At 43.1% G+C, this 24,036-nt stretch overlaps 1 protein-coding gene across 1 annotated transcript; it reads left to right on the top strand.

Annotated features, from left to right (window-relative positions):
- Positions 1-248: 248 nt before the first annotated feature.
- On the top strand, positions 249-21,815 carry T265_00936 (hypothetical protein; the record flags this gene model as incomplete). The annotated part of the gene is made up of 5 exons (XM_009164831.1): positions 249-330; positions 369-535; positions 11,808-12,132; positions 20,298-20,492; positions 21,410-21,815. 5 exons carry the CDS (start codon positions 249-251, stop codon positions 21,550-21,552), a joined length of 912 nt encoding a protein of 303 aa, XP_009163095.1.
- Positions 21,816-24,036: the final 2,221 nt, after the last annotated feature.

Genomic DNA, 24,036 nt, shown 5'->3' with positions numbered 1-24,036 from the left:
GCTCCTCTTGTACTGTCTATCGCTAAGCAAGAGGAATTTTACATCGTGTTCGAGATTATGGACGAAGTGTTTGACACCTGCTTATGATTCTGACTCATTAGGTATAATACGTATCTTATGTCCATTGTACTTAACATGCCAATAGTATCGACGAACGTCGCACATTTTTCGGCTACTCAACTACCACAGATTGATACTTAGGTTCACATGTGAGCGGAACTGGACCACATATAAGTGTTGCAGTTTTAATGCGTCGCTCAAGCCTGCTGAATTTTCGCACGAAATTGAACATATTTCCATCTTCGCTGATCCATATGTGTGGAAAATTAGGTATGTTGTAGTTGCTTGTATTCAACTCTCGTTTGCAGCAATCGTTGCAACAGCAACTATCCAAGTGTTATTACTCTTCGGTTTGCCCTATGCAAATGCTGATTTCGCGCAAGAGACCGCTCCCAGATACTCCGTTAAAAACGGTGAATCCTACTGCTTATTGACAGAATTCCTAATGAAACTGGACTTGGTCTATGCTGTGGATGTGAGTTCCTATAAACTTCATTTCTGCGAATATTGATCGCACCATCTTCCCTAATTCTTGTCAGAAAAAAAATTCTTGAGATTTTTCTGATTGCGATGGATGTAGCTTTCAGGTCTTTGAAGAGATTGCTGTACTTCTGAGCTCCTTCTCATAATAGTATAAAACTTTCAACTCAGAACGTGTCTCTGGGTTTCTTTTACTCTTCTGTTGTCGTGTCCATGCTATACTTGCGAAGTTGACCGGTATACTGGTTAGCTTCGCAATCTGTACCACCGGTGGCGTGTTTGTTATTTGTGTGTTGCGCAGCAACTAACTAGATCCCCTGAGGTCGATAGAGCTAATATACAAAGCCAAATAACTGGGATACTATAGTGAAAAATCGACATGGTGGTCACCTATGTTGTGAATACACAGTCATCGCAAGCTTCAAGCATCATAGACCTAACTGGTGAGATGTAACCACACGTTGCCTCCTGAGACCGGAGGTCTGGGCTGAAAAACCTTGACTGAGATGAACTGCCAGTGTTTGCAACATGCGAGCGTGTGGTTTAATGCCCATCTTATGCACAGAAGTTTACATTGTTTGGTAACCTTTTTCGCACAACATGGGTTCAGTGCCCCGGACAATATGGCTACAGCGGATACAAAATGACCACTGTTGCTTCAGTGCCCAAAGTAACAATTACTCAGACGAGATATTATTAGTACTCAATGTGAATCATTTGAAGCGATTTCAACGCACTCCTTTTTTCAAGTGATCTTCTCTAGTAGTGCACTGTTGCGTATGAGCCGCCCGGATGGAAGTCTGAGATCCTCACGAGTGTGGTAACCGGTCATGAATGGGTAACTCTCTAGTGACTAAAAAAGGAAGCGCAGTAGGACTGGACTTTTCATTCTGGTCACTGAAAACTACAACCACAGCCATTGGTATCGTTGATGCCTACCCTTTAGAAACCATACGCTCATCTAGCGAAAAACCTCAGCTTAACTCACCATTGTGTGAATAGACAGTATGCGATAGGAGAAACTCATATTGATGGAAATTTCTTACTAAAAATATTCTTGTTATCCACCACACTTTCGGCCGCATTTTCCCTTGATATCCCAAATCCATCGATGCCATTTGATTTTTGATGGACTTGTGACCAAATTCCTTCGAAAATTAGGCCAATGTTTGCATGTAGTTAGCACTTGGATAGCACGAATTTCACTCGTGTGATACAAAAAGGTGCGATATGCTACTGAATACGGACAAACACCTTCGTGGCATGGCCCTCGCAGGTCAGATTCTTCAACGATTGATTACGTGTTAAGCCATCACACCTCATATCGTCATAATTTTATGCATGCTGGCTTCGATGAGGGAACGTAGGTATTATATCTTACTATAACGTAAAGCATCATCCAGTGTAAGGTTTGAGTATTGCGCATTTAACACCTATTATATCTTACTATAACGTAAAGCATCAGCTAGGTTTGAGTATTGCGCTTTGGACACCCTAGGTGGTAACAGGCAGTCACGGCACAAGACCACTAGTACTTGACACAGGTAGTCGTGCGGATTCAGTGCGCAGTTCACTGCATGCGGCAAGTACTTTCTGTGCGGTTTGGAAATAAGTCTGGATAAGTGTTTAAGCACCTCGGGCAACATCTACACCGAGAATATTGAGCTAGCTAGTCATACAATTTATCCGCAATTTCTCAACTCCTCATTCCTTATTTGGCGTAGAAGAACAATGCTGCTATTCTCTTCAACAATTCTCTAACTGTCCGTCTGGTTGAGCGTTCTCTGTCGGCTAATTTTAATTTTGAAAAATGAACAGTCACATCGAGGTAAGCAACTTTGGTGGAAGGGGGCACCCAATTATCAGTATGGAATTTTTTTACTATACTGTATATTAAGGAGAACTATCTGAATTTTCGTCGAATCGACCTTTGTAAACAGTGCTCACTGATTTATCAGAAAACTTGATTAGGCTTCACACTGTCCGGAAACCATAAATTCTATTAACTTCGTATCACTAATTACAGATAGCCTTGGTTTTGTCCTAACATTAAAAGTGAAACGTCTTAAATTACGAAATTCGTCCAATGATCTGCTATTGATCAAGAGTATAAATTACTTGAGAAGCATAGACGCTTTTGCGGTATATCGCTCTAGTCGTCTGATTGATTGGATGTATTTGCCAAGGACATTTTCCGCATTTCTACGAACTCCTTCTTGTCAACTAGTGATTATCACAAACTGGTCCAGTTTTTCAATGAAGCAAAACGTACTGAGGGTTCAAGATATATTTTGTCGTACTCTCTGGTTTGATGATCATAAGTGTTGTTTACAGCAGGACCCTTTGTAAAACATTTAGGATGTTTCCTTAGCATCCGTCACAATAGCTGAACAACCAAATAGTTGACTTTTTAGAAGCAACAGCACGTCAAGTACATGCGAGATCTGGAGGAGAGGTTGAAAACTCCACCAAACATTCTGTGTCAACGATGTTGTCAGTTTACTAGATCAAAATTAGATGTTGTTCCATGAAGAGTAAAAGTACTTAAACAACTAGCTTCACTGTGTTCTCAGATTGGTCCAGAGAGGACCTTGGTTCAAAACTCGGTTCTCCTCACGTTCGAACGGCATGTCCATGGAATAATGCATACACTCGTACCCAGAGTCTGTCACAGTAAATTTCACAACCTCAGCGGACTGGGCATCAACTTAGGCCTCCATACCATCGACAACTGAAGCAATGAACACCAGTCATCCATCAGCGTTTCTGAAGGATTAGTTGGGTTAAGCTAAACTAGGTTCCAGGTGCAGAAGGTCATGAACCCACAGGCTATCTTCGCTTTGCTTGCGGCCTTGTGTGCTCCTAGGCAATCTACCCAATGACCGGGACAAAATAATTCCGGCTTGTTGTTTCAATTTAAGCCCCCTTATTTGGAAGGTTCTGCATCTAAGTCCCAAACGCCTTCAAAAGGCTATCCAAAGAATGCACTAGTCTTTGAGAAAAAATATTGACCCTGATCTCGATCCAACCTCACTTTTGATGGGATTTTGTTGAAATTTATGGCAGTTTTCCTCTCTTAGTTCTACAAGAAACCCATGGGTGACTTGGGAAGTTCGATTTTTACTTTTTACCTTTAAGCTGTATTCGTTTCAAGTTGTGCGATTTTAATATACTTAATATTCCTATATATGGCAACACCAGTAAACCCAGTATTTACCTAGTTTTTTACAGAAAAGCGACATCCTCAAAATATTAAGGCCGGAACCGCACACAGTGCATCAAAAAAGGCTACAAATCTGAGCTATGCCAAGCTCAATGTGTATCGTTTTCTCCTACATGGACTCTTGTATTCGGTAGCCAGTATCACAGACCCTCTGGTGTAAGACTGTTAACTGGTGGTCCGCTGAACTTGGGACATTCTGAAAATCAAGGTGGTCTGTTCGTAGCTAGTCAACCCTGCGGTCTTCTACACTGCTTTCACTGTACTCTGAAAAGAGAACTTTGGGACGGAGCGGGTTTGTGGTTGCCTTGCGCTCCTTCTGGCCTTGTCGTAAAAAATCCTCTTTACTACATTTACTAGAACACTATCTGACATCCCTTCTAAGTTGGGACAACAGACGTCAGCTTTCACCATCCAGGTACAACACATTTGACTAGCAGACAAAGGAAGAGCCCAAGTTCTGATGTTTGTATTACATTTGTAATCGTTTTTGGAATTTTTAGATGGATTTTATCTGGACTGATTCACTTGTTTGGCTGAAAAAACTGGGATTTTATGTTTCTATGGACTACCAAATTGGTTGTCACAGTAGTTTGCCCAGCATATCAGGTTAGGTAGATGTTTTATACAGGCAGGTTGTACTCTCACTACTCTACCTGCTTTATTCACATTGTGAATGGCACCACATTTAGGCTGCATTTGGCGGCCTTCAATTAAGCACATATTCACAATGGCATTGACAACAGGACTCCGTAAACATTCGAGTGCGACTCTCATCACCGGTTGATTCCTTGGGCACACACCTTGAGGGCTTAGCGCATTTTATGTTTATCGGTACTCTCATTAGATTTGTTCACTTGAGAATAATTCCATTAAGATTTTATGACTTTATTTTATGAAGTACAGAACAGGCTAGGTTGTGTGGTTTTTATAAAAAATGTTCACCCCTGGTTATTTTACTCTACTGAGCCTTGCCGTTTGGCTTCCTGATACTACATAATTTGTCTCAGTGACTGGATTGAAAAAACAACGTTTGCTTTAGTGGTCCCGTGGTTTTGAAGTAAAGTTCTTCCCTATTCTGGTTCATTTTGATAGAGTCTAATGTCAGCTGAGAGCAACTGATGATACATTATCGCTTCTGGAGTTTTGGGTCGCGCTCACAAATGTGGTTGGCCATTGATTGTAAAACAGCCTATTTTCACAATACTACCTGTTTCATCACAAGTATGGAGCTGAGGAGAATATGAGTTATCCAGTGTCAACATCAGTGTTCAATGGTCCAGGACGAGTTTTCAACTATTTAGCACACAGTTTTGATTTCACAACCTGAGGTTGAAATAATGGTCTAGTGTTATTTTCCGGGCTCCAAGGTCGGCCATCATCACTCTTGTGCTTCTCGTTACTGTGCACTGTGGCCATTCTGTGCGGTTTGTCGAACCGAATTAACAACACATTATTAACACATGATTGTGAACTGGTGTATTAATATTTTTTAGCGTTGATTAGTCTACATTCAAAAAACCTCATAATCATCATTATTCACCACTTTAAAGGCGTGTTGCTAAGCTTGCATCCTAGAGTTTGTCCGCTTCACGTAATCATACTGCTTTGGAATGTCAAGAATTGTGCACTCACACAATATTATGTCGATTCCCAACAACGCATTGATGATGTCACCTCCGTTGGCGACAAACAGTTTGCAACAAAATCGTCAAGCTCATCAAACAACCCGACAACCGGCTAAAATATGGGTCATCGGCACTCTCTTCTACACTAAAGGCGATAAAATTGTTCGGTTTCACAAGTTTGCGTATGGAAATTGGCGATAACACAAAGCAAATTAAAGTGGGTAAACAGAGCAACGTTCTTCTAGAAATAGGAGGGGCAACCACACATATTGAAGGCATCGAATTCACAAACATCTTGTTACACCCTGTAAAACGTCAGAAAAGGTATAGTATGTCCTGTTGAGTACAACAAAACGAACATTCTACTTACTTTCCGCGTAGTGCTGCGTTTGGAGTCTAAAAGTGACGTTTATTTCTTAGCCGGGGGCGTAGGGACAAGGTCAGTTAAAGCTGTGATTTTTCACAGCGCGCGTGGTTACTGGCGGTATCGTTTTATGACAAGGCACCCTTCAAGCTAAAAGTAAAGCTGGAATTTAGTTCAAAGACGTAACTTGCCTAGGTCCAAGACTTGTTTTATTCTGTAGGCTGTAACTGACGGATGAACTAATAGATGAAAGGAGATTAGTGTCGGACACACTGTAACTTTCTTTGGTGTCCGAAAGACAGCACCAAAGGAAAGGTAGTGGAGTGTAGTGATAGCAGTGCGACGCCCTTAAAACATTGGTCAGAAGCACTCGTGCAGATGCATGTTGCCAGTTTCGATTTTGTTCGAGAAATAAGATGGCTCAGGCGAAATCCTCTTTTCATTCGTTTAAAATAGTTTATAATCACAAGAGCCCGCCGCCTTCTCCCGCTACCATGTGTAAATTGTGCGCATACGGAGGAACAAACCAACGCTAATAGATCAGAAGACCATAAAATAGCCGAATCCGGGTGCTCGAAAAGCAAAACTAGCAGATTCTAAATTTTCTAAGATCAGGCCACTGACATAACCAAAAAAGTGGAGCAAATAACGTTCAACTACGCTTTCGGGGGCTTCAAAAGCAACAAGCTGGCTATGGCTTTCTGAAATACTTCCAGAAATACTATGCGTGCTATCTGTGACTGGAGCTAGAGACTGCCATATCCGATTCACAAACAGTGGCATCGATAGACAGGTGGAAGGCGAGTTTAATAGGCTGAAACACCATTCAAAACAACTTCAAGGGGCCAAATAATGTTGCAATGCCTCTCACGATAAATAAATGAGCTAAATTCGCACCAAGTCAAAAATGTTGATCTGACTGAGATCTTCATTATTTCCGCAATAACACCAGTAAGCGGTATCCTTTTTTCGAGTATGTGTATGGCAAGGTATATGGTCTTTGTGACAGACGAAAAATGCCAGCTTCCAGAAGCCAGTTGAATTCGAATATCATCAGACGCATCTTAAAAGAGGAAAGCGTTCTAGTTAGCTATAGAAGTAGAAACGGATTTATTGATTCAGTAAACCGCTTTACACTGGTGGCCTACCCGAAAATGGAATAATTGGGGGTGTGATCAAAACAAGCAGGTAAGAATATCTTCAGCTTATACGGAAAAGCAAGGGATGCGTCTCGTCTTAAGCAAACAGAGGTTTTCATGCTATGTACCTGAAGCCTTGGAGTACTTGATATAACCTTGATATGACCGCAGCAGCAGGTCAAATGTGCTTAAAGTTCCGACAACCTGGTATGATTTCAGTGGAAGCTGGTAGCGCGAACGTTCCGGATGCTGGCTCGCCATATTATCATGTTTTGTCTCCATCCATGTATGGAGCTGATAACGTAAATGAATCCTGAGAACAGGGTCATTTCTCCAACATATACCGTTTGTACTACATTGCTTTCCTTTTGGCAAAACTATGCGCCAACCGTTCCTTTGTTTATTCAATAGAATTTGGCTCGGAAACAGCTCATCTACAACTCAGTATGTGTAACATGTGACACTGCAGTTATTGGTGCTGGATGCGATGGATGTCTGTCGCATTATTCAAGGAAAACATAGACGTATTGTGGATTCGTTTTCTTGGCACTGTATAAAAACACATTCCACAGTGTAGTACATGACCACTGAGATCCACGGACAAGACTTTCCGAAGCCAAAAGTAGCATACTCTCTTCAAAGGGAACATACACTGTGTCTATCGGTCAAACTACCGACAGAGCTGACCGAGCTTCAGATAATTACTCTAAAACTATCGATTTATCTTACCGATCGCCCCTCGCGAATCACGATATTGCATTTTTCAGGTGTTACTGCTAATGCACGGGTGTCAGACGTTACGGTCTTTGCGGCAAGGTCAAGGCAGATACAGACAAGCATAACAATTGGAGATTGAAAGTACATAGGCGGAGTAAGCAAATAAATATGGAGGTTATCATTAAGTCGAGTTATTTCCAATAAGCGGTGGGATATACCTGGGCAGCTCTGATTGTTGTGGAATGTTGGTAGGGTCTTCTGTAGAGCCTTGTAAAAACAGTGGCATCGAAATTTTTGCTTGTTTGCCTGACCTGCCACTAAATCACGTAGAATTCCAGCTACCGGCCTCAAAATCAAGACGGCTGGCACATGATAGTGCGTTCAATAGCTCACAGTACGGTACAGTGAACAAAACTGCGGCAGCTACAACCACTGTACGACGAGTACGCGGTTCTTACAGCTGACAATGATGATGATGATGATGACATTACAGTCCAGTAAATTCGTAAGTCTGATGAGTGGCGGTCGATTGATGGCTGAGGAAACCATATGAAAGGGGGATTGATATTGCCAGTATGCAAAACATTAATGAACAGAGCGTCGCTTATTCAATGACGTTATAATGGAAGCATTCGTGCTGTGGCTAAATGCCTCCCACTGGAGTGATATTGGAAGAATAGAAGTACTCAAAGAGAGGCAACAGCGAGCCCTCCACCACTGGCCTACGAGCAGCGAAAACAAGGTTGAGGATGCGGGCAGTCATGATATACCAAACGTAGAAGTACCCCAATTTACAGTAAAACTGATGGTACTCCGTGGTACTACTTTAAGGCTTTCATTCTATCGTCCAATTTTTTCTAAGCAAAGCTTTTTTCTGCCACAGCAATTTATCACACCAGGCTGCACACTATTACGGTTTCTTGACGGTTTTTCCTTCTTGATTTACCCTTGGTCACCGTTGTTTGTTCGTAATGCTTGTGACCAGTACAGTAGTGTTACAAACTGTTAGGTCCAGAGTATCAGCCGAAACTTGTTTGAGGGCGAAGGCTGATTGATCAAAGGCCGGACCGACAGTCTGGCTGACGAAAAAAACAATGAAACAAGTTAGAAGGCTGGAACGTTTGTGCATGTTTGTGCCAGTCGAATATTACGGTGGTTACGGTGTAAATTCCTGTGTGATTCTGCACCCATCTAACACCTTAATTCAGGATTGGTCTTCAAAAATATTTTTCTGACATGCCCAGGCTTTCCAGCCTGAGCCCTTTATCTAATTGTACCAGTAGATTAGATCCAAACTGCCACAAATCCCTTGGACCACCTGTTTCGGTCTATTCGTCGTTTCACATAAGACCGCGATGTCCAAAAAGGGTGCATTTCTAGCACAGTTTTTAGCGAATTCAGATTACTATATTGATTCGATAATAAAATGTACAGTTTTGAAATGACTGTTCGATAAACTCTATCGGATCGTTGCGACTAAAGACACCATCTCAAACGTAAAGTGCAAAAAACAGTAATTTATGTGTGCATCTGCTAAAGGCCTCCTTGAATTGGTCTACATTCTAATAGCTCTCCACGAGTGCTGGTGTTCTTTGGAAGTTCATTTATCCAATCAGTCAATTTGAGCTGGTGTGTGGCTTACACAGTAACCGTTTGTCAAACCCAAATGACATAAACAGTACGTTTGAAAATCACCAGTTTCCGGAACACTAGGCGTTTTCCAAGAAATATCCGCGCCGTTAGTTCGTCCAAGTGAATTCACGACATGATGCGCATGGAGAATATTTCAATTATTTTTATGGAGTAGCAGTCATCATCCTCATCTTTAACTGAACATAAAACCGCAGACCTGCCTTACAGTGGTTTTGGCCGCCACAGTTTCGTTCACCAATGGCTTGAGGTGGGGTAGACAGCTAGTATAATTGATGCACAAATACAGGGGTGTCACTGGACGTTCTGTTGGGGAAATCGGGAGGATGGAATAAAGGCGGCAGCTTGAATGCATGAGGAGCGCCACTGAGGGTGTGACTGGACCACGTCTGACATTGTCTGTAACCCTTGATTTGTCCGGTTTCGGGGTCTCCATTCAGAGATATGGCTATGACCAGCGCATCTGGGTTTTCTGGCAATAGAAAGTATTTTATCGTTAGCTGTAAATGTCGCGGTTGTACGGGGGCTGGGATACTGCCATAGCACCCATACCCAAGCAGGAGGATGATTAATCATCATCATCATCATCATCATCATCATCATCATCATCATCATCATCATCATCATCATCATCATCATCTGTAGCACAACATCGGTGCACAAGTGCTGATGATTCGCTGCCGGATAGGTCAAGTCATGTCGTGATAAGCTCCAAAAANAGCTGGTAAATTGGTGCATAAATCCAGCACTGTCAGTGAGTTGTCAAGCGGGGGGCGGTTGGAAAAGGAGCTATGCATTGAAGGCAATAGCTTTGATGCACGAGCGCCATTGAGGGCGTGACTGGGCCATGTCTGATAATGTCTCTAGCCATTGATGTGGCCCGTCTCGGGGTCCCCATCCAGGAAGACGGCAGTGACCAGCGCAGCTGAGTTTGCTGGTAATGGCCTTCATACTTCGCTGCCAAGTCATTGTTTGACCGCCTCTGGCTCTCTTCCACCCTTCACATGGTTGGGCGAAAAGAGGATGATTAAGATCCCCAATCAAAGCCTTTGGCTCAAAAGCCTAGTCGCAATGCAGCGGCGGTGTTGGGCTTGAAATGCGGAAATTTTTACGGAACACCTCGCCACACGTGTCCCAAACCCCAACCCGGAGGACCAGTTAGTAGCTGGTACTGGCTTCTATACTCCGCTGACAGGTCACTGCTTGACCTCCCGTCTCTCATTTTCACCCTTTGTGCGATCTACCGGAAAGGGTTGTCCAAGAAAGTCGGTCATCAGCACACGGAGCATGTGACCAATCCAAAGCAGCCTGTGGAGTGTGATCAATCCATCTATCATGAGCGAATTGTTTCTTCTGAACACCACTTGACTTACTTTAACATTATTTATCAGGTCAGTTCGTCAGACCCCGGCAACGCACCGCAGGCGTCCATGGTAAAACACTAAAACATTTTTGGTGTCCTAAGCGCGCAGCGACCAGGTTTCTGACCTGTATAATAATATGGAGCGCACCGCAGCACTGTGCCCTCAACCCTTGCTAGGTTAGCTCATATTACATCTACGCCACAGGAGATACAGGTTCACGAAAGTTATTCTGGCCTTCCCCATCCGGATGGAAATCTAATCTTTGCGAGACCACCTGGATTGATACAGCTGCCCAAGTAGACGAATTTTTCTACTACCTGAATCGACTCACCCGTTAGCATGAGGTTAGGACTCAAGTCCACCCAATCTTGCAAGAAGTTTCTGCACTTTGCAGGTGTAAAGCACCTTCCAACCCGTAAGGCACTAATTGGATGTTAACAGCTGTTAAACGCACCTCTACCTCATTACAGATGATACAACACGTGTATAAGCAGTGCAGCTGATTTATAGGTGTAGCTAACTTTAAAGCTTCCATGTGTGGATTCAGGTGCGGTTGGTCGAAATGGAAGCCTTCCATATAGACTACTAGGTATCCGGGCCCCACTTTGGTTTTAAGTCCTGGCTTGGTCATCAGGTTACTCATGCCAAGCCAGCGGCTTGTCAACTAACCGACTATCTCAGGGTCACATCAACTATTTGGACCGAACTATCCAAACATTCAAATTCGAATTACATGATGAAACAGTAAGACGGAGATTCAAGTGTAAAACAAAGTTTGTCAGCCAGTGGGTCAGATTATTCGGATCGCGATGCTGTGGTTACGTATAGTAAACTGTCCTTCAGAAGGTCACGTGCCTATTCAGTGAGACTCACTGAGGAAGGACTGCATCAGAATAATGGGTTTTTCTAGGATCTAGCGATATCTCTACAAATGAAATAGAGATTTAACCAGGTGTGAAGTTTTACTCAGATCGCATACTCAGGTGGTATGAAGTACGCAGTCCGGACGTTTAGTTTTGATTCTTGTAGCATTACTTCAATCCTTCCTTCAGGAGACGTCCACAGACATGTCATGAGGTTTTCCTATCACTGCGTCGCGTTGCGATTCTTTTGAAGATGTTGCTCACATACGTTTTACTTGTCTCAAACGTAAACAGTTCTGTCGTGTGTACCAGTCTACTTTAGATTACTTTTTCATTGTTCGACCGATCAGTTACAAACCTTTTGGACTCATTGTCTACGTTGTACCGACAGAATGCCAATGAAAAGACCGCGAAAAAAACTTTCACTCCAACAAATGTGTCGGTGGAGTCGACCAGTGACTGTGGTGGACGATTAGTTTTGAGCTGGTTTCCTCAGAGTGGACTCAATGACACTTGGTCCCTGGAGTTGGATTTCAAACAAACCAACTCGTCAATGAAAGTGAATGCACAAAACTACTATACACTGAACTCAATGGAGCTCACAGTGGTGGCCGATGAGTCCATACTCCCAGGTGTCAAGGTACTGGGTAAGTGATAATGACGTACCGTCGCATTTCATGCAAGTCAAACTATCCTACTGTCAAAACTAATTTCCAGATTATCATCCACCTGCTGAGATTCCCCTGAGTTGTCAAAGGGAGTCCTCTGAGATCGGGTAATTTCTGCACTTCCGTGTGCTTGTTTGGGGCTTCAGTAAACCATCAGCTATGACAACCCAGGCAAGATGAAAGTCTGTCTCTCCTAGAAGAGCCTCTCCGCCTAGCGGACTAGCACACCAAGCTGAGAAACGCTCTTGCACAATTTGTAGAACTTTTTTTCACATAACTATGTGTGTATGTGTGTGTGTGTGTTGAGTGACTCAGTTTTGAGTTCCACCTGCCAGCTAGCTCAATGACTTCATTCTTCGTTTCTAGGTCATCGGACTAGCTACGCACGAGTTATGCGCTATAGTGGTCTTGGTGAATATTGGCATTTTAGATACATTCAAATCACCATTTTTGTTCCACAGCATTGGTCTAGATTAAACACAACTTTATTTTTTGTGAACTTTTGTCCTCCTTTAGCTGGACAGTGGAATTCTTTGTCACACCTAAACTGAGCTTCAGACTAGGTTGATCGATGCCCGAAACTTGAGGTTTGATCCGCCACGTTCAGTACTGAATCATCAAATGACACAATACCAGGAGGGGGTGGTATGTTTCGAAGAAAACCCCGAAATCCTGTCACTGTGTCTGGTCTCATCACGAACTCACTGCTTGCCAAGTCACATGACAACGTATTTTTTCCGTCAGTACGCTAAGGGCACCATGAAAATTCTGAGTTGGTGAACCATCAGAAGTACTTGGGTGAATGACTGTTGTCTGATGTCGTATCGCGGAGGTCCTCAGTTCTAAGATTTCCATTCCTGTTGAGAGTGTTGTGCTACATATGTCGGTAAGTAAGCAGGCGAAATACGCAAGCAGGTCAGTTGTGACAAGGAAACTTTCGAATCTTTTCTCTTTACTGAGTTACTGCCCGAGATGGGAAAGACCATCAAGGTCACTCGTCTTTCTTGTAGTCCAGCTGAGGACATTCGAACTCGATTTACCATCGACAGAACTGAGAGAACATGTTTCGTACTGAGTGAGTGCAGAATGGTTTTCGCTATTCCAGACATTCCTCAGACAACAAAATCAAGCATCAACGTCACAACGTACCGTGAATAACACTGATAGCTGAATACCTCTCGGGGTATAAAAGTTGTATTCCGTTTGTTTGAAGATTTTTCATTATTCTTGAATGGAGGATACACATGGATCTGCAGGAATGTCACCATAAGTAGCTTACATACAGCAGCGTGAGTTGGCTGGTTGGATTGCTTGGTAAGTGAGATTTTTTATGGGGAGATATGGTTTTTTTTTCATTAAAGGCTTCATCATGTAATTGAAGTCATTCTATGCCGAAAAGCCAATCATAGTCATTGTGCAACTCACGGACCTCCAGGGTGATTTGAACTCACAATTCTCTATTGGTGGTTAATGCTTGAGCTATCCGACAGTGGGGGTAGTGTGACGAACACGTCCTTACACAGGATGTAGCAATCACGTGGTTACGTGTTTCCTCAATTGATGACTTCCTAGACGGAATGTCGTGTGGAGTATTCTTCCTTCCGTCGCTCGAGGACCAAGTGATATGACTTCCTTGATTCAAGGATGAATGGCACCACATCCTATTTGAGGTGACCAAATTTAATCGGGAGTTTGAGAGTTCGGAACCTTTGGGGATTCGTAAAAAGTATACTACTGATGATTCCAAGTTGGGACGGAACAGCCATACAGTGCTTCTCGGCTTTTGGCATACAATGAATTCAAAAAGGGCAGCATCAAGTGAAGATATTTTCCTTGTCTCCACTGGCACAGTGCCAATCAGATTTTTAGTTTACCTCAGATAAGTGTCCCTTCCTGTCACTCGTAACTAACCAGAAACTAAGGAGCACCAACGTAAAACAGTACTTCCTACCTATATTTGAGGGTCACAAGGGTTCATCAACCGCTGTGAGTTCCCGGAGTTTGAAACGAATGATGGATATCGCCGAGATTCAAAGGCGACGATTCAAAGTGCGACGTACACCCAAATAAACAGAAATTTCCAACGGGTAGCAACATAAATTGTTGTTTTTTACTAGTGAAGGAAAATGCGGTCGATGGGGTTGGTGCGGTCTGAGAAAAGCGAGCCCATGACAGCCGAAGTCACGGCATAGATTTTTCTAAAGCCCAAGATAAACATCTTGCGGTTAAGTCAGAAGAATACAGCCTGGCCGGTTTCTGCTCCAGGATACTTACCAAATACCTGCCTTCCTTCCTCTCGAAACAGCAAGTGGGAAAATTGATAGTTCAACAAATCAATGCCTTTCCCGGGCCGCCTGATTAGGAGGATTGGTTTTTCTCCCCGAGATATCTGATTAGTGGACCGTTCTACAAACATGTATGGACATCAGTTCATTGAACTTATATGTCGGCTTAGAATAACACGATTGTTCGGCATCATGGATCGAGTGAAGTGAGAAATTGAGAACGCATCCGTGGAACTGAAGAAAAAATTGTCAATACATTTGTAAGAGGCACGCAAACGCGCTATAGTTTAGTGTCGAACGATAATGAACATCATATACGATGAAATATGCTGTATTTGGTCTGGCCCTCGTAACAGTTTGCATTTTCTCAGCGCATCCAATGACGCGTTTGAAGTTCCCGGTACAACAAAGCAAAACTAATCATAGGTTTGATAAATAGCTATCTCGAGTTTAGAACTCAAATGCCCCGTATTGAACCAGAGCCGGCAAACTAAAAAAAGGAGAATGGATACCGTAATAGTGTTTCAGTGTCACTGACGGTGCTGATCAAATTCCTAGTGTGTGTGCTTTGTCGTTTACTTTTGAAACTCGGTTTTGTGCGCCCACAGTGTGACATTCGTTTAGACAGTTGGAAGTTCCTCTTTAGCCATTGGTGGAATCAGTCGTGACAACCTTTATTCAGAGTTGTTGCAAATAGGCAAGATCATTTCATGCCCATTCATGCGAGTATTAGGTGGCGTCTCAATTTTCGTTTGTACGTAGAGAAGTCCAACTCAGATGTATCAATGCCTAAAATGCCTTCCTCAAACGGGCACTGAAAAATCAAATGTCTGAAGCGTCGAAACCCCAGGGTGCCGGTCGGAAAGTAGGATTAAGGGGGGATGTGACCGATTTTGGCGGTTTGCTCTCGTTTTTGTTCCATGTTTTGCGTGTATCTTTCATTAATTTTAAAGCGTGATAGCGTTTCATAATATTGACTGTGGTCGTTTACGTCACACCGCATCACAGGATAGGATGGCCTTGGCCCATGAACTGAAAAGTGTGCATGCGAATAGAAAGGATGAGAGCCACTGCTCTAGAGGTTGTTAGAACCAAAATAGTTTTACGGCATATTAAGAATCCTCTGAGACCGAAACGCTACTCATTTTGCGGTTTTGGAAGGCATTGAGAAGTTCGTAACCTTTCAGGAGTAAAAGCTTTTCTACTTCTTCGTTGAAGTGATAATTAAGATGAGGCCACTGTATCCGAAATCAATCAGTGGTTTTCGGGAAAATCAATGGTCGTAAGGCGTTTGTGAAACCATCGTTATTTTGACGAAATGCGCTTGTTTTCAAACTCTATTTGTGCTAACGAGAGACTCAACTGAGTCTCTCGTTTATGATGCTTTCCAACTAGGTCATGTCATGTCATGTCGACAAAATGTGTTGGGGTATCTGAAATATACTACTGACTGAAGCACAAGGCTGCGTTTCTTATCATACTCACTAGGAGAGCATCATAAACGAGGCTGCGGCTAGTCTCTCAATAACACTCGTGTAGCGTGCAAATGTGTTTGTTTCGCCAAATGCCCACAACTTTGTCCGCAATTAGTGGAAACTCGAAGACGACGCCTACATAGGCCAAGAAGGGCTGTTGAAGGTTCTCCAGTAGCTTTGTGAATGATGCATCATTAGTTTGTTTAGCGCACAGCATGGCGTGTTGTAGGACGCACAGACATACACGCGCAATGTGAAAATTAACCAAAGGTAACCACATTAAGAATTCGCTCCAACCGGCCGGAGAGCAAAGCTTGGGCGTAGTGTAGCATTTACGCGTCATCTATGTTGTGGCGTCATTACAATCATATATCAATCGTAAACAACCTGTGGTGCTTCTAGTCAACAGATCTCCCCACTGCCGAATGACGGGGTCGGGGGCAATTTTTCATATACAGAAGGTAATAGTCTCAAGGCAAGTCTAAAGAGTAGTTAGCTCGTACTTGTGGCGTGGGGTTTTCACGCAGTTATGCAGCCACCAGGTCCGGCGTGAATTATCACTCTGTATGACCACACGGTGTGCGGGAACGCAGCTAGTTTTCCCTTGAAAATTGACATTGCAACTTTCTATCCAGGTGTGACCGACCAAACTACACAAAGATTGTCCCATATCCGATCAACTTATAACATCGGGTGGCGAAATGGCTCAGTGGTTAGAGTGCGAATTTACTGACCGGAAAATCCGTGATTCGAACCGACCTCTGCATCTCGATCTCCGCTGTCTAAGCTTGGGCAGCCTGGCAGTATTTCAGCCCTCGTGCAACCTTTGGGTGGCATGGCAGTTAGGCACCCAAAGGGTGATACAGCTGAACGACTGCAGCTGGTTTAGGACACCAGGCTAGTAGGCTGCATTAAAGCAGACATTGTATCGTGAAACATATGAGTGAAATTAATCCTCTGTGTGAATGGAATTATATCAACTGGATGAGCAACACACAGGCCTGATGAATGGCAATGAAAAAGAGACAAATAATTCGCCATTTCACGTTGATCTGTGATGCAGTAACAATGCGTATACAGTGTTTATTTGGTATAAGCGTGTGCGGTTTTTCCGTTACCTACTCAGATTTCATGCTTTTCAAGCTTTTTAGAGCATACAGATGTAATAAGCTTCATCGTTTGTCAGGAACGATGATACCATTTCAAAACTTGCATCGGGGTTTTAGAATCCGTGTTTTGATAACAAACCTCCGTAATTGGTAAGTTCATCTCACTCATAGGTCAACAACAAGTTTTTTGCCTTTTTTATGATCACAGTTTTGTCACGTCTTTATGGCATGCTGTGCTTAGAATTATTCGCCCTTGTTGGAATGTCGTTTTTTTTCCGTGATAAACCTCGTTCTATTTGTTCCATTTTTAAATGATCAAAGACATTCACTCCCTGGTAGAACACTCACGAGAAATTTATTAACTTATTGAACTCTGGTAACAATGAGCAAATAACAGGTCAGTCAAATAGGTTTCATTCTTACGCCCAGTAGGTCAATCACATTCGTGTTTGTAACGGATAGTATTGCTGGTAGTTGATCACGTGACTGTTGATCTGTTCGTCCAACAGACGTTTCGTCACCATTCGAAGAGACATTTTGCTTAAAGGAAACTATCGAAGATGTATTTGAGGAGTAGTTGTTACAGCCCGGCACCTCCTAGCCCATACACAGATTGAGGGAGTGGGTACTGGCATGTTTAAACTTCACCGATCACTTTTAAGTAGCCGCCCGTGATTGGATACTGTCATGAGGACGGCTATTGATTTAAGGCATCCGAATTCAAGTTGCCGTGTTGGGGTGTCTCACCGGTTGCGGACGTCCGTGTGTGCGGAGATGAACCTATGGTACTGGGTGAACGTGTTCAGAGAGGCGCAGCACTGTGCACTTTGAATGAGCCTCACTGGTATGTTCAGTTGGTAGCTATGATGATGTGAAGCTGAGTCATTAAGTTCCATGTCGTATGACTCTGAACTTGCCACACTTTCGCTCAACCTTCGGTACCAGTCATAGGTCTTTCTGTAGCTGTCTGGAATACCGCTGGTGGGAGTTCCTACCGATATGTGCCAGATGGACCAGGCTGAGAACAGCAGTAGTCCGGTTCTGTCATGCTGTCGATGATGATGATGATGATAAACGCATTTTAGACTTGAAGAGCCCTCCCATGGCATCTCGGCGAATGATTGGATGTTGAATAGGATTCAGCATAACTGGGAGGCTCTGAGTAGCGTAATGTCTTAAACGAATAGTGCATGAGCACAACAAATTTGCCTGACAGTCAACGCTTCAAAAGGCTTACACTTTCTTGCCTAATACGGAACAGCTTCTTGTTCGGCCTCCTGACACTTTTGATCACTTGAATTTTGACCAATTTGGACAATTCAGTATCTTGTGCGGATGTCTGGTGACGCGCATGAAGACGGTTTGTAAACTGCTAGATTTGGGTAGATGTATAGTCAAAGAGCTTTCAGCAACCTTATGAGTAGTGCACTACGTCTATACAATGCATTGTGGTATCTCGAATATTGTACCAACTGAAATATCAGGTGGCCTGGTGCAGCACATTCAGTTGTTTGAGAACATCATAAATGAAATATCCATCTGGATTCTTGGTGAGTGTCTCGTCGAAACCAAATTGGTATGCAAACGAGTGTATTTCGCTAAGACCTTGACTCTACTCAGATGTAATAAGCTTCATCGTTTGTCAGGAACGATGATACCATTTCAAAACTTGCATCGGGGTTTTAGAATCCGTGTTTTGATAACAAACCTCCGTAATTGGTAAGTTCATCTCACTCATAGGTCAACAACAAGTTTTTTGCCTTTTTTATGATCACAGTTTTGTCACGTCTTTATGGCATGCTGTGCTTAGAATTATTCGCCCTTGTTGGAATGTCGTTTTTTTTCCGTGATAAACCTCGTTCTATTTGTTCCATTTTTAAATGATCAAAGACATTCACTCCCTGGTAGAACACTCACGAGAAATTTATTAACTTATTGAACTCTGGTAACAATGAGCAAATAACAGGTCAGTCAAATAGGTTTCATTCTTACGCCCAGTAGGTCAATCACATTCGTGTTTGTAACGGATAGTATTGCTGGTAGTTGATCACGTGACTGTTGATCTGTTCGTCCAACAGACGTTTCGTCACCATTCGAAGAGACATTTTGCTTAAAGGAAACTATCGAAGATGTATTTGAGGAGTAGTTGTTACAGCCCGGCACCTCCTAGCCCATACACAGATTGAGGGAGTGGGTACTGGCATGTTTAAACTTCACCGATCACTTTTAAGTAGCCGCCCGTGATTGGATACTGTCATGAGGACGGCTATTGATTTAAGGCATCCGAATTCAAGTTGCCGTGTTGGGGTGTCTCACCGGTTGCGGACGTCCGTGTGTGCGGAGATGAACCTATGGTACTGGGTGAACGTGTTCAGAGAGGCGCAGCACTGTGCACTTTGAATGAGCCTCACTGGTATGTTCAGTTGGTAGCTATGATGATGTGAAGCTGAGTCATTAAGTTCCATGTCGTATGACTCTGAACTTGCCACACTTTCGCTCAACCTTCGGTACCAGTCATAGGTCTTTCTGTAGCTGTCTGGAATACCGCTGGTGGGAGTTCCTACCGATATGTGCCAGATGGACCAGGCTGAGAACAGCAGTAGTCCGGTTCTGTCATGCTGTCGATGATGATGATGATGATAAACGCATTTTAGACTTGAAGAGCCCTCCCATGGCATCTCGGCGAATGATTGGATGTTGAATAGGATTCAGCATAACTGGGAGGCTCTGAGTAGCGTAATGTCTTAAACGAATAGTGCATGAGCACAACAAATTTGCCTGACAGTCAACGCTTCAAAAGGCTTACACTTTCTTGCCTAATACGGAACAGCTTCTTGTTCGGCCTCCTGACACTTTTGATCACTTGAATTTTGACCAATTTGGACAATTCAGTATCTTGTGCGGATGTCTGGTGACGCGCATGAAGACGGTTTGTAAACTGCTAGATTTGGGTAGATGTATAGTCAAAGAGCTTTCAGCAACCTTATGAGTAGTGCACTACGTCTATACAATGCATTGTGGTATCTCGAATATTGTACCAACTGAAATATCAGGTGGCCTGGTGCAGCACATTGTTTGATTTGAGAACATCATAAATGAAATATTCATCTGGATTCTTGGTGAGTGTCTCGTCGAAACCAAATTGGTATGCAAACGAGTTCGCTAAGACAAGACCTTGACTCTACTTACAAAACTGTGAACACCAACCTTTTTTTTCAGCCTGCTTACTGCTTCGCCCTAATGTGCCACTGATCACCCCATATATCTGTTGACAGGCGAACAGAAACTTGTCTCCAACACACCTGTCTTCACAGCTATGCTTGGCCGACATTATGAATGTGCAAGTGAACAACAGGTGGAGTTGCGCAAAATCCCCGAAGACAAACAAGCACCTGTAGGCTACTTGAAATTATCCAAAGCGAAAATGCAGGCATTCATGGATTCTAAAGAAGAAAATTTTTCACCGGAAAGTAAGGAATTATTTCCGCTTTTTGGGTTATGTGGAATCGAAATCAAAGCACTTTTCCAATATTACTCATTTTCGGAAGTATTTTGGCTAGGTTGTCATTGGACTGCCATAGAGAAGACGCTCGAGGCTCCTGAAACGGAAAACGGGATCAATAAACAGCACCATATTTCGCAAACAGTAGTCACTTGGTCAAAATTGCCGTCACTAGGGGATGTATTTCATTTGAAGCGGTTCGGTGAATGACAAGTATTCGGGTTGCTAAGCAGCCAAATTGAGTTCCTTTCAATTTTTTGTCCCAGAGTATTAGGTATCTACCAATAATCGCTTGTACGTAGTTTTGGAACCCGTAAGATCTTCTATTCATGTGCCTTACCCCTAGGCAGTTTCCTCCCTGTTCTGTTTTATTTTGCATGTACCAGCACTGAAGTGTTGGCCTCGTTAGAGCTCATTGTCAGTGTGTATTCCTGGGTGTACTGAAACCTGGACTTTGGACGTCTGAGGTTGGACACATAGGTGTCATCAAAACCTCTATAACTCTTGCATACATTTGAATGGTTAAGTCTGAAAAGATGACCGACTTGAGCAATGCTCAAAAGACGGAAATATACGGGAGAATTCTCACTTCGTGCTAAAGAAAAAGCCTGTAATCAGGAGTATCCCCTTGGTGTTGAGTGACAAAATTACCTCAGTTTCAGTTGTGCACATTCAGCAGGTTATCAGGTTCACATGTGACAAATAAGTAGCGCAGAAGAGCTGTCGCTTTCGGGACGATGACCATTTTCTCAAAGCAAGATGGACACCGCACATTCTACTTTACCTTTTTTATTCGGACAGGGTGCTCACGATGAATAACTATTTTTGACTGAAAGTAACCCCATCTTTTGAATCGTCCTTTAGATGTTCTGTTACTATTTTCAGTGTCACAGTGCAGTGCTGATCAACCTGCGGACAACACTATCCCGATCGCAGTTGGGATCACGCTGGCCATCTGTATTGTAATAGCCTTGATTGTCTTCTTCATCTTCAATCGACGAAGTCGTCGCCACTATGGCTCTGTTTGAATGGACAACCAACCAGGTGCCAGACAGTCCACCTACGCATATCACAATCGTCACATCATGCATTCCAAATTTGATTGGCCTGTGGAACCACGTCACTTTTCATTTGTCTATTTGCTTCTCTCTTTGCTATTTCTGTGTGATTGGACAAAAGAATTGGCAAAGTGTCTTCCTACTTATCATGCATCTCCTCAACACAGATTACCCACTGATCAGTATTTGTAATGTTCCCGGTTCATTTGAGCGAAAATAACTCTTGTCTTTTCTCGGTGGGTTCTGAAAGTCCCGAGGAGAGAGCTGTTCAGTGGACTTGTAGGGAGATGTTGGCCTCCAGAAATTAAACACTAACCATGCAGTCCGTACTAGAATGTTTCAGTTCATTCAAAATTACATACGACGTACTCATAGGGCTTTGACACGGTCTGCTTCAAGTGAACGTGCTGCACCCGGCCGCCTCATGTTTCTATTGGTTTGATTGCCAGCTATCGTAATATATTTTCTAACGTAACATAATAGTCGGACGGTGACTGACAATTGTTCTATAGCCCACGACCGACTTCCCACTTTCTTGCTACCATCCAGAAAAGGAGAGGTGGATGTCTTCGTACTGGAGATGGTAGCTCATGTAACTGATACAGGAATCTAGAACTGACAGTGGACTTGGCATGGGAGAGATCGGGTGGGGAACGGAAGCCATGCGTTCAAGACAACAGTCCGATTATTTGGGTGGTACCAACAAGTCATTTTTGTTAAAAACCCAGTGCAGTTTGCTTAACTTTGTCTCCACAAACTTTGCGATAACTGAAATTCGTTGAAACTGTGGAAGAGTTTCACGTAGGCATTGCGTTTTGGCACACACCACACTTTCCGAATCGCCACGAATCAGCGTCCATGAGGCTGTTGATTGCTGCAACGGTAAAATGTTCATTGATTGAACCAATCAGGACCTTTCTGAACCGACAAAGTAAGCATGATGAAGTACCCCGTAGGAGGCCCAATACGAAGCCGCATATCACGGGCCTATCGGGCTAGAGACCCACACACTGAAAAATTTGATATCGAGCAGTCGTGTAATCCATTACCCAGGGATCACGTTCCTCAGCTTGTTTTGCGTTTTAACAAGTCAAATCGGTCATGAAACAAGATGTCAAGGGAGGGAGAAGACACAAGTTTAGATACGTTAACCTTCCTTTCGCCATATTTGTCAAGGACGCAAAATACGCGAAAGTAAGTAGAAAGAAAAAAACGACAGCTATAGATCGGACACTCAATGGATGCCCAGAACCAATCGTGCAACCAGAGCAAAGTTATTCAGAAATTCGAAGTCCACACATACTACTGATTGGAAAGTTTCAATAAATATGGCTTCAAAAAATCGACAAAAGTTCGGAGTTCGAATTTGGCGAGAGAACGAAGATGTTTCACGACAGGCAACTGTAGTTTTCGGTTTGGTTGGGTTTGGATGCAACGTTGTCGTTCATTTCAGGGGCGTGTTCAGATGGTTGATAATGGTTAGGTCTATCTGTCCTGCTGGATTATTTCACCACAGCTACATGACTTATTTAGTTCAAAAACACTGGTGAAAATATCCAAAGATGACAGCCCGGGTACTTATTCACTTTTAGAACCTAATTGATGCACATGTACCAAAACGAATCGACTGTGGATACTCAATGGCCGCAAATAGGGTCCTTGAGTTTCATCTCAATATTGATTTTTAGACCATAACTGTCATGCACAAAGATCGCTCAGTTGCCTGTTTGTAATAGAAATTTGACAATTAAATGAATGACAAAAAGAGGAGGCTCTATAGGTATGCAAAAGGCAATTATTTATGCGATGAACACGATTTAGCACCGCCCTTTTGATGATGTCATTAGCTACACAGTCAACGATGGACGGTAGAGCAACAAAGATACTATCTTGTCTAACATTCTGAACCCGGAAGACAATATGTATAATTTTTCTGCATATTGTAACAAGCGGACGAAATGGAAAATTTACCTTTGCAAGCCCCTTCTAGTCCGATGTTTGGCCCGCGCTACGTCTACTCCTGGCTCTCTAAAACAAGGATTTTATCAGGTCACGTCCGGAAAAGTGAAACCAGTGGCCACTCCAAGTAGTTCTGCATTAAATAAACATTGACAGCCTCCGCTGGAACACCTACGTACACGTATATCTACAAAGGTAAACTGTCGCTTGGCGCGCCTACACGAGTTATTTTAAGGTTGGAATAAAGGGTAGTAAGAACATTGAAAAAGGTATGGAAATAACCGCCGCTGGCAGTGACATAAAAATAACGTCTATGGAATAAATAATGGGTGCTATTATCAGTTGATTGCCGTTCAGGCATTCCGAGAAAAATACACATCAATGGGTTCAAGTAGAACATAAGGTTGACGGAAACTCCGGGACTGCGCCTACCTGATGAGCCCCAAGAAGGGCGAAACCGGTGGTGGGCTATCTACGGAGTTTCAGCAACCTTGT

The sequence above is a fragment of the Opisthorchis viverrini genome, assembly GCF_000715545.1.
Source record: "Opisthorchis viverrini unplaced genomic scaffold opera_v5_9, whole genome shotgun sequence".
In the NCBI taxonomy this organism is placed as follows: domain Eukaryota; kingdom Metazoa; phylum Platyhelminthes; class Trematoda; order Opisthorchiida; family Opisthorchiidae; genus Opisthorchis; species Opisthorchis viverrini.
The sequence above is the reverse complement of the archived record's forward strand: the minus strand, read 5'-3'. Positions and strand labels throughout refer to the sequence as shown.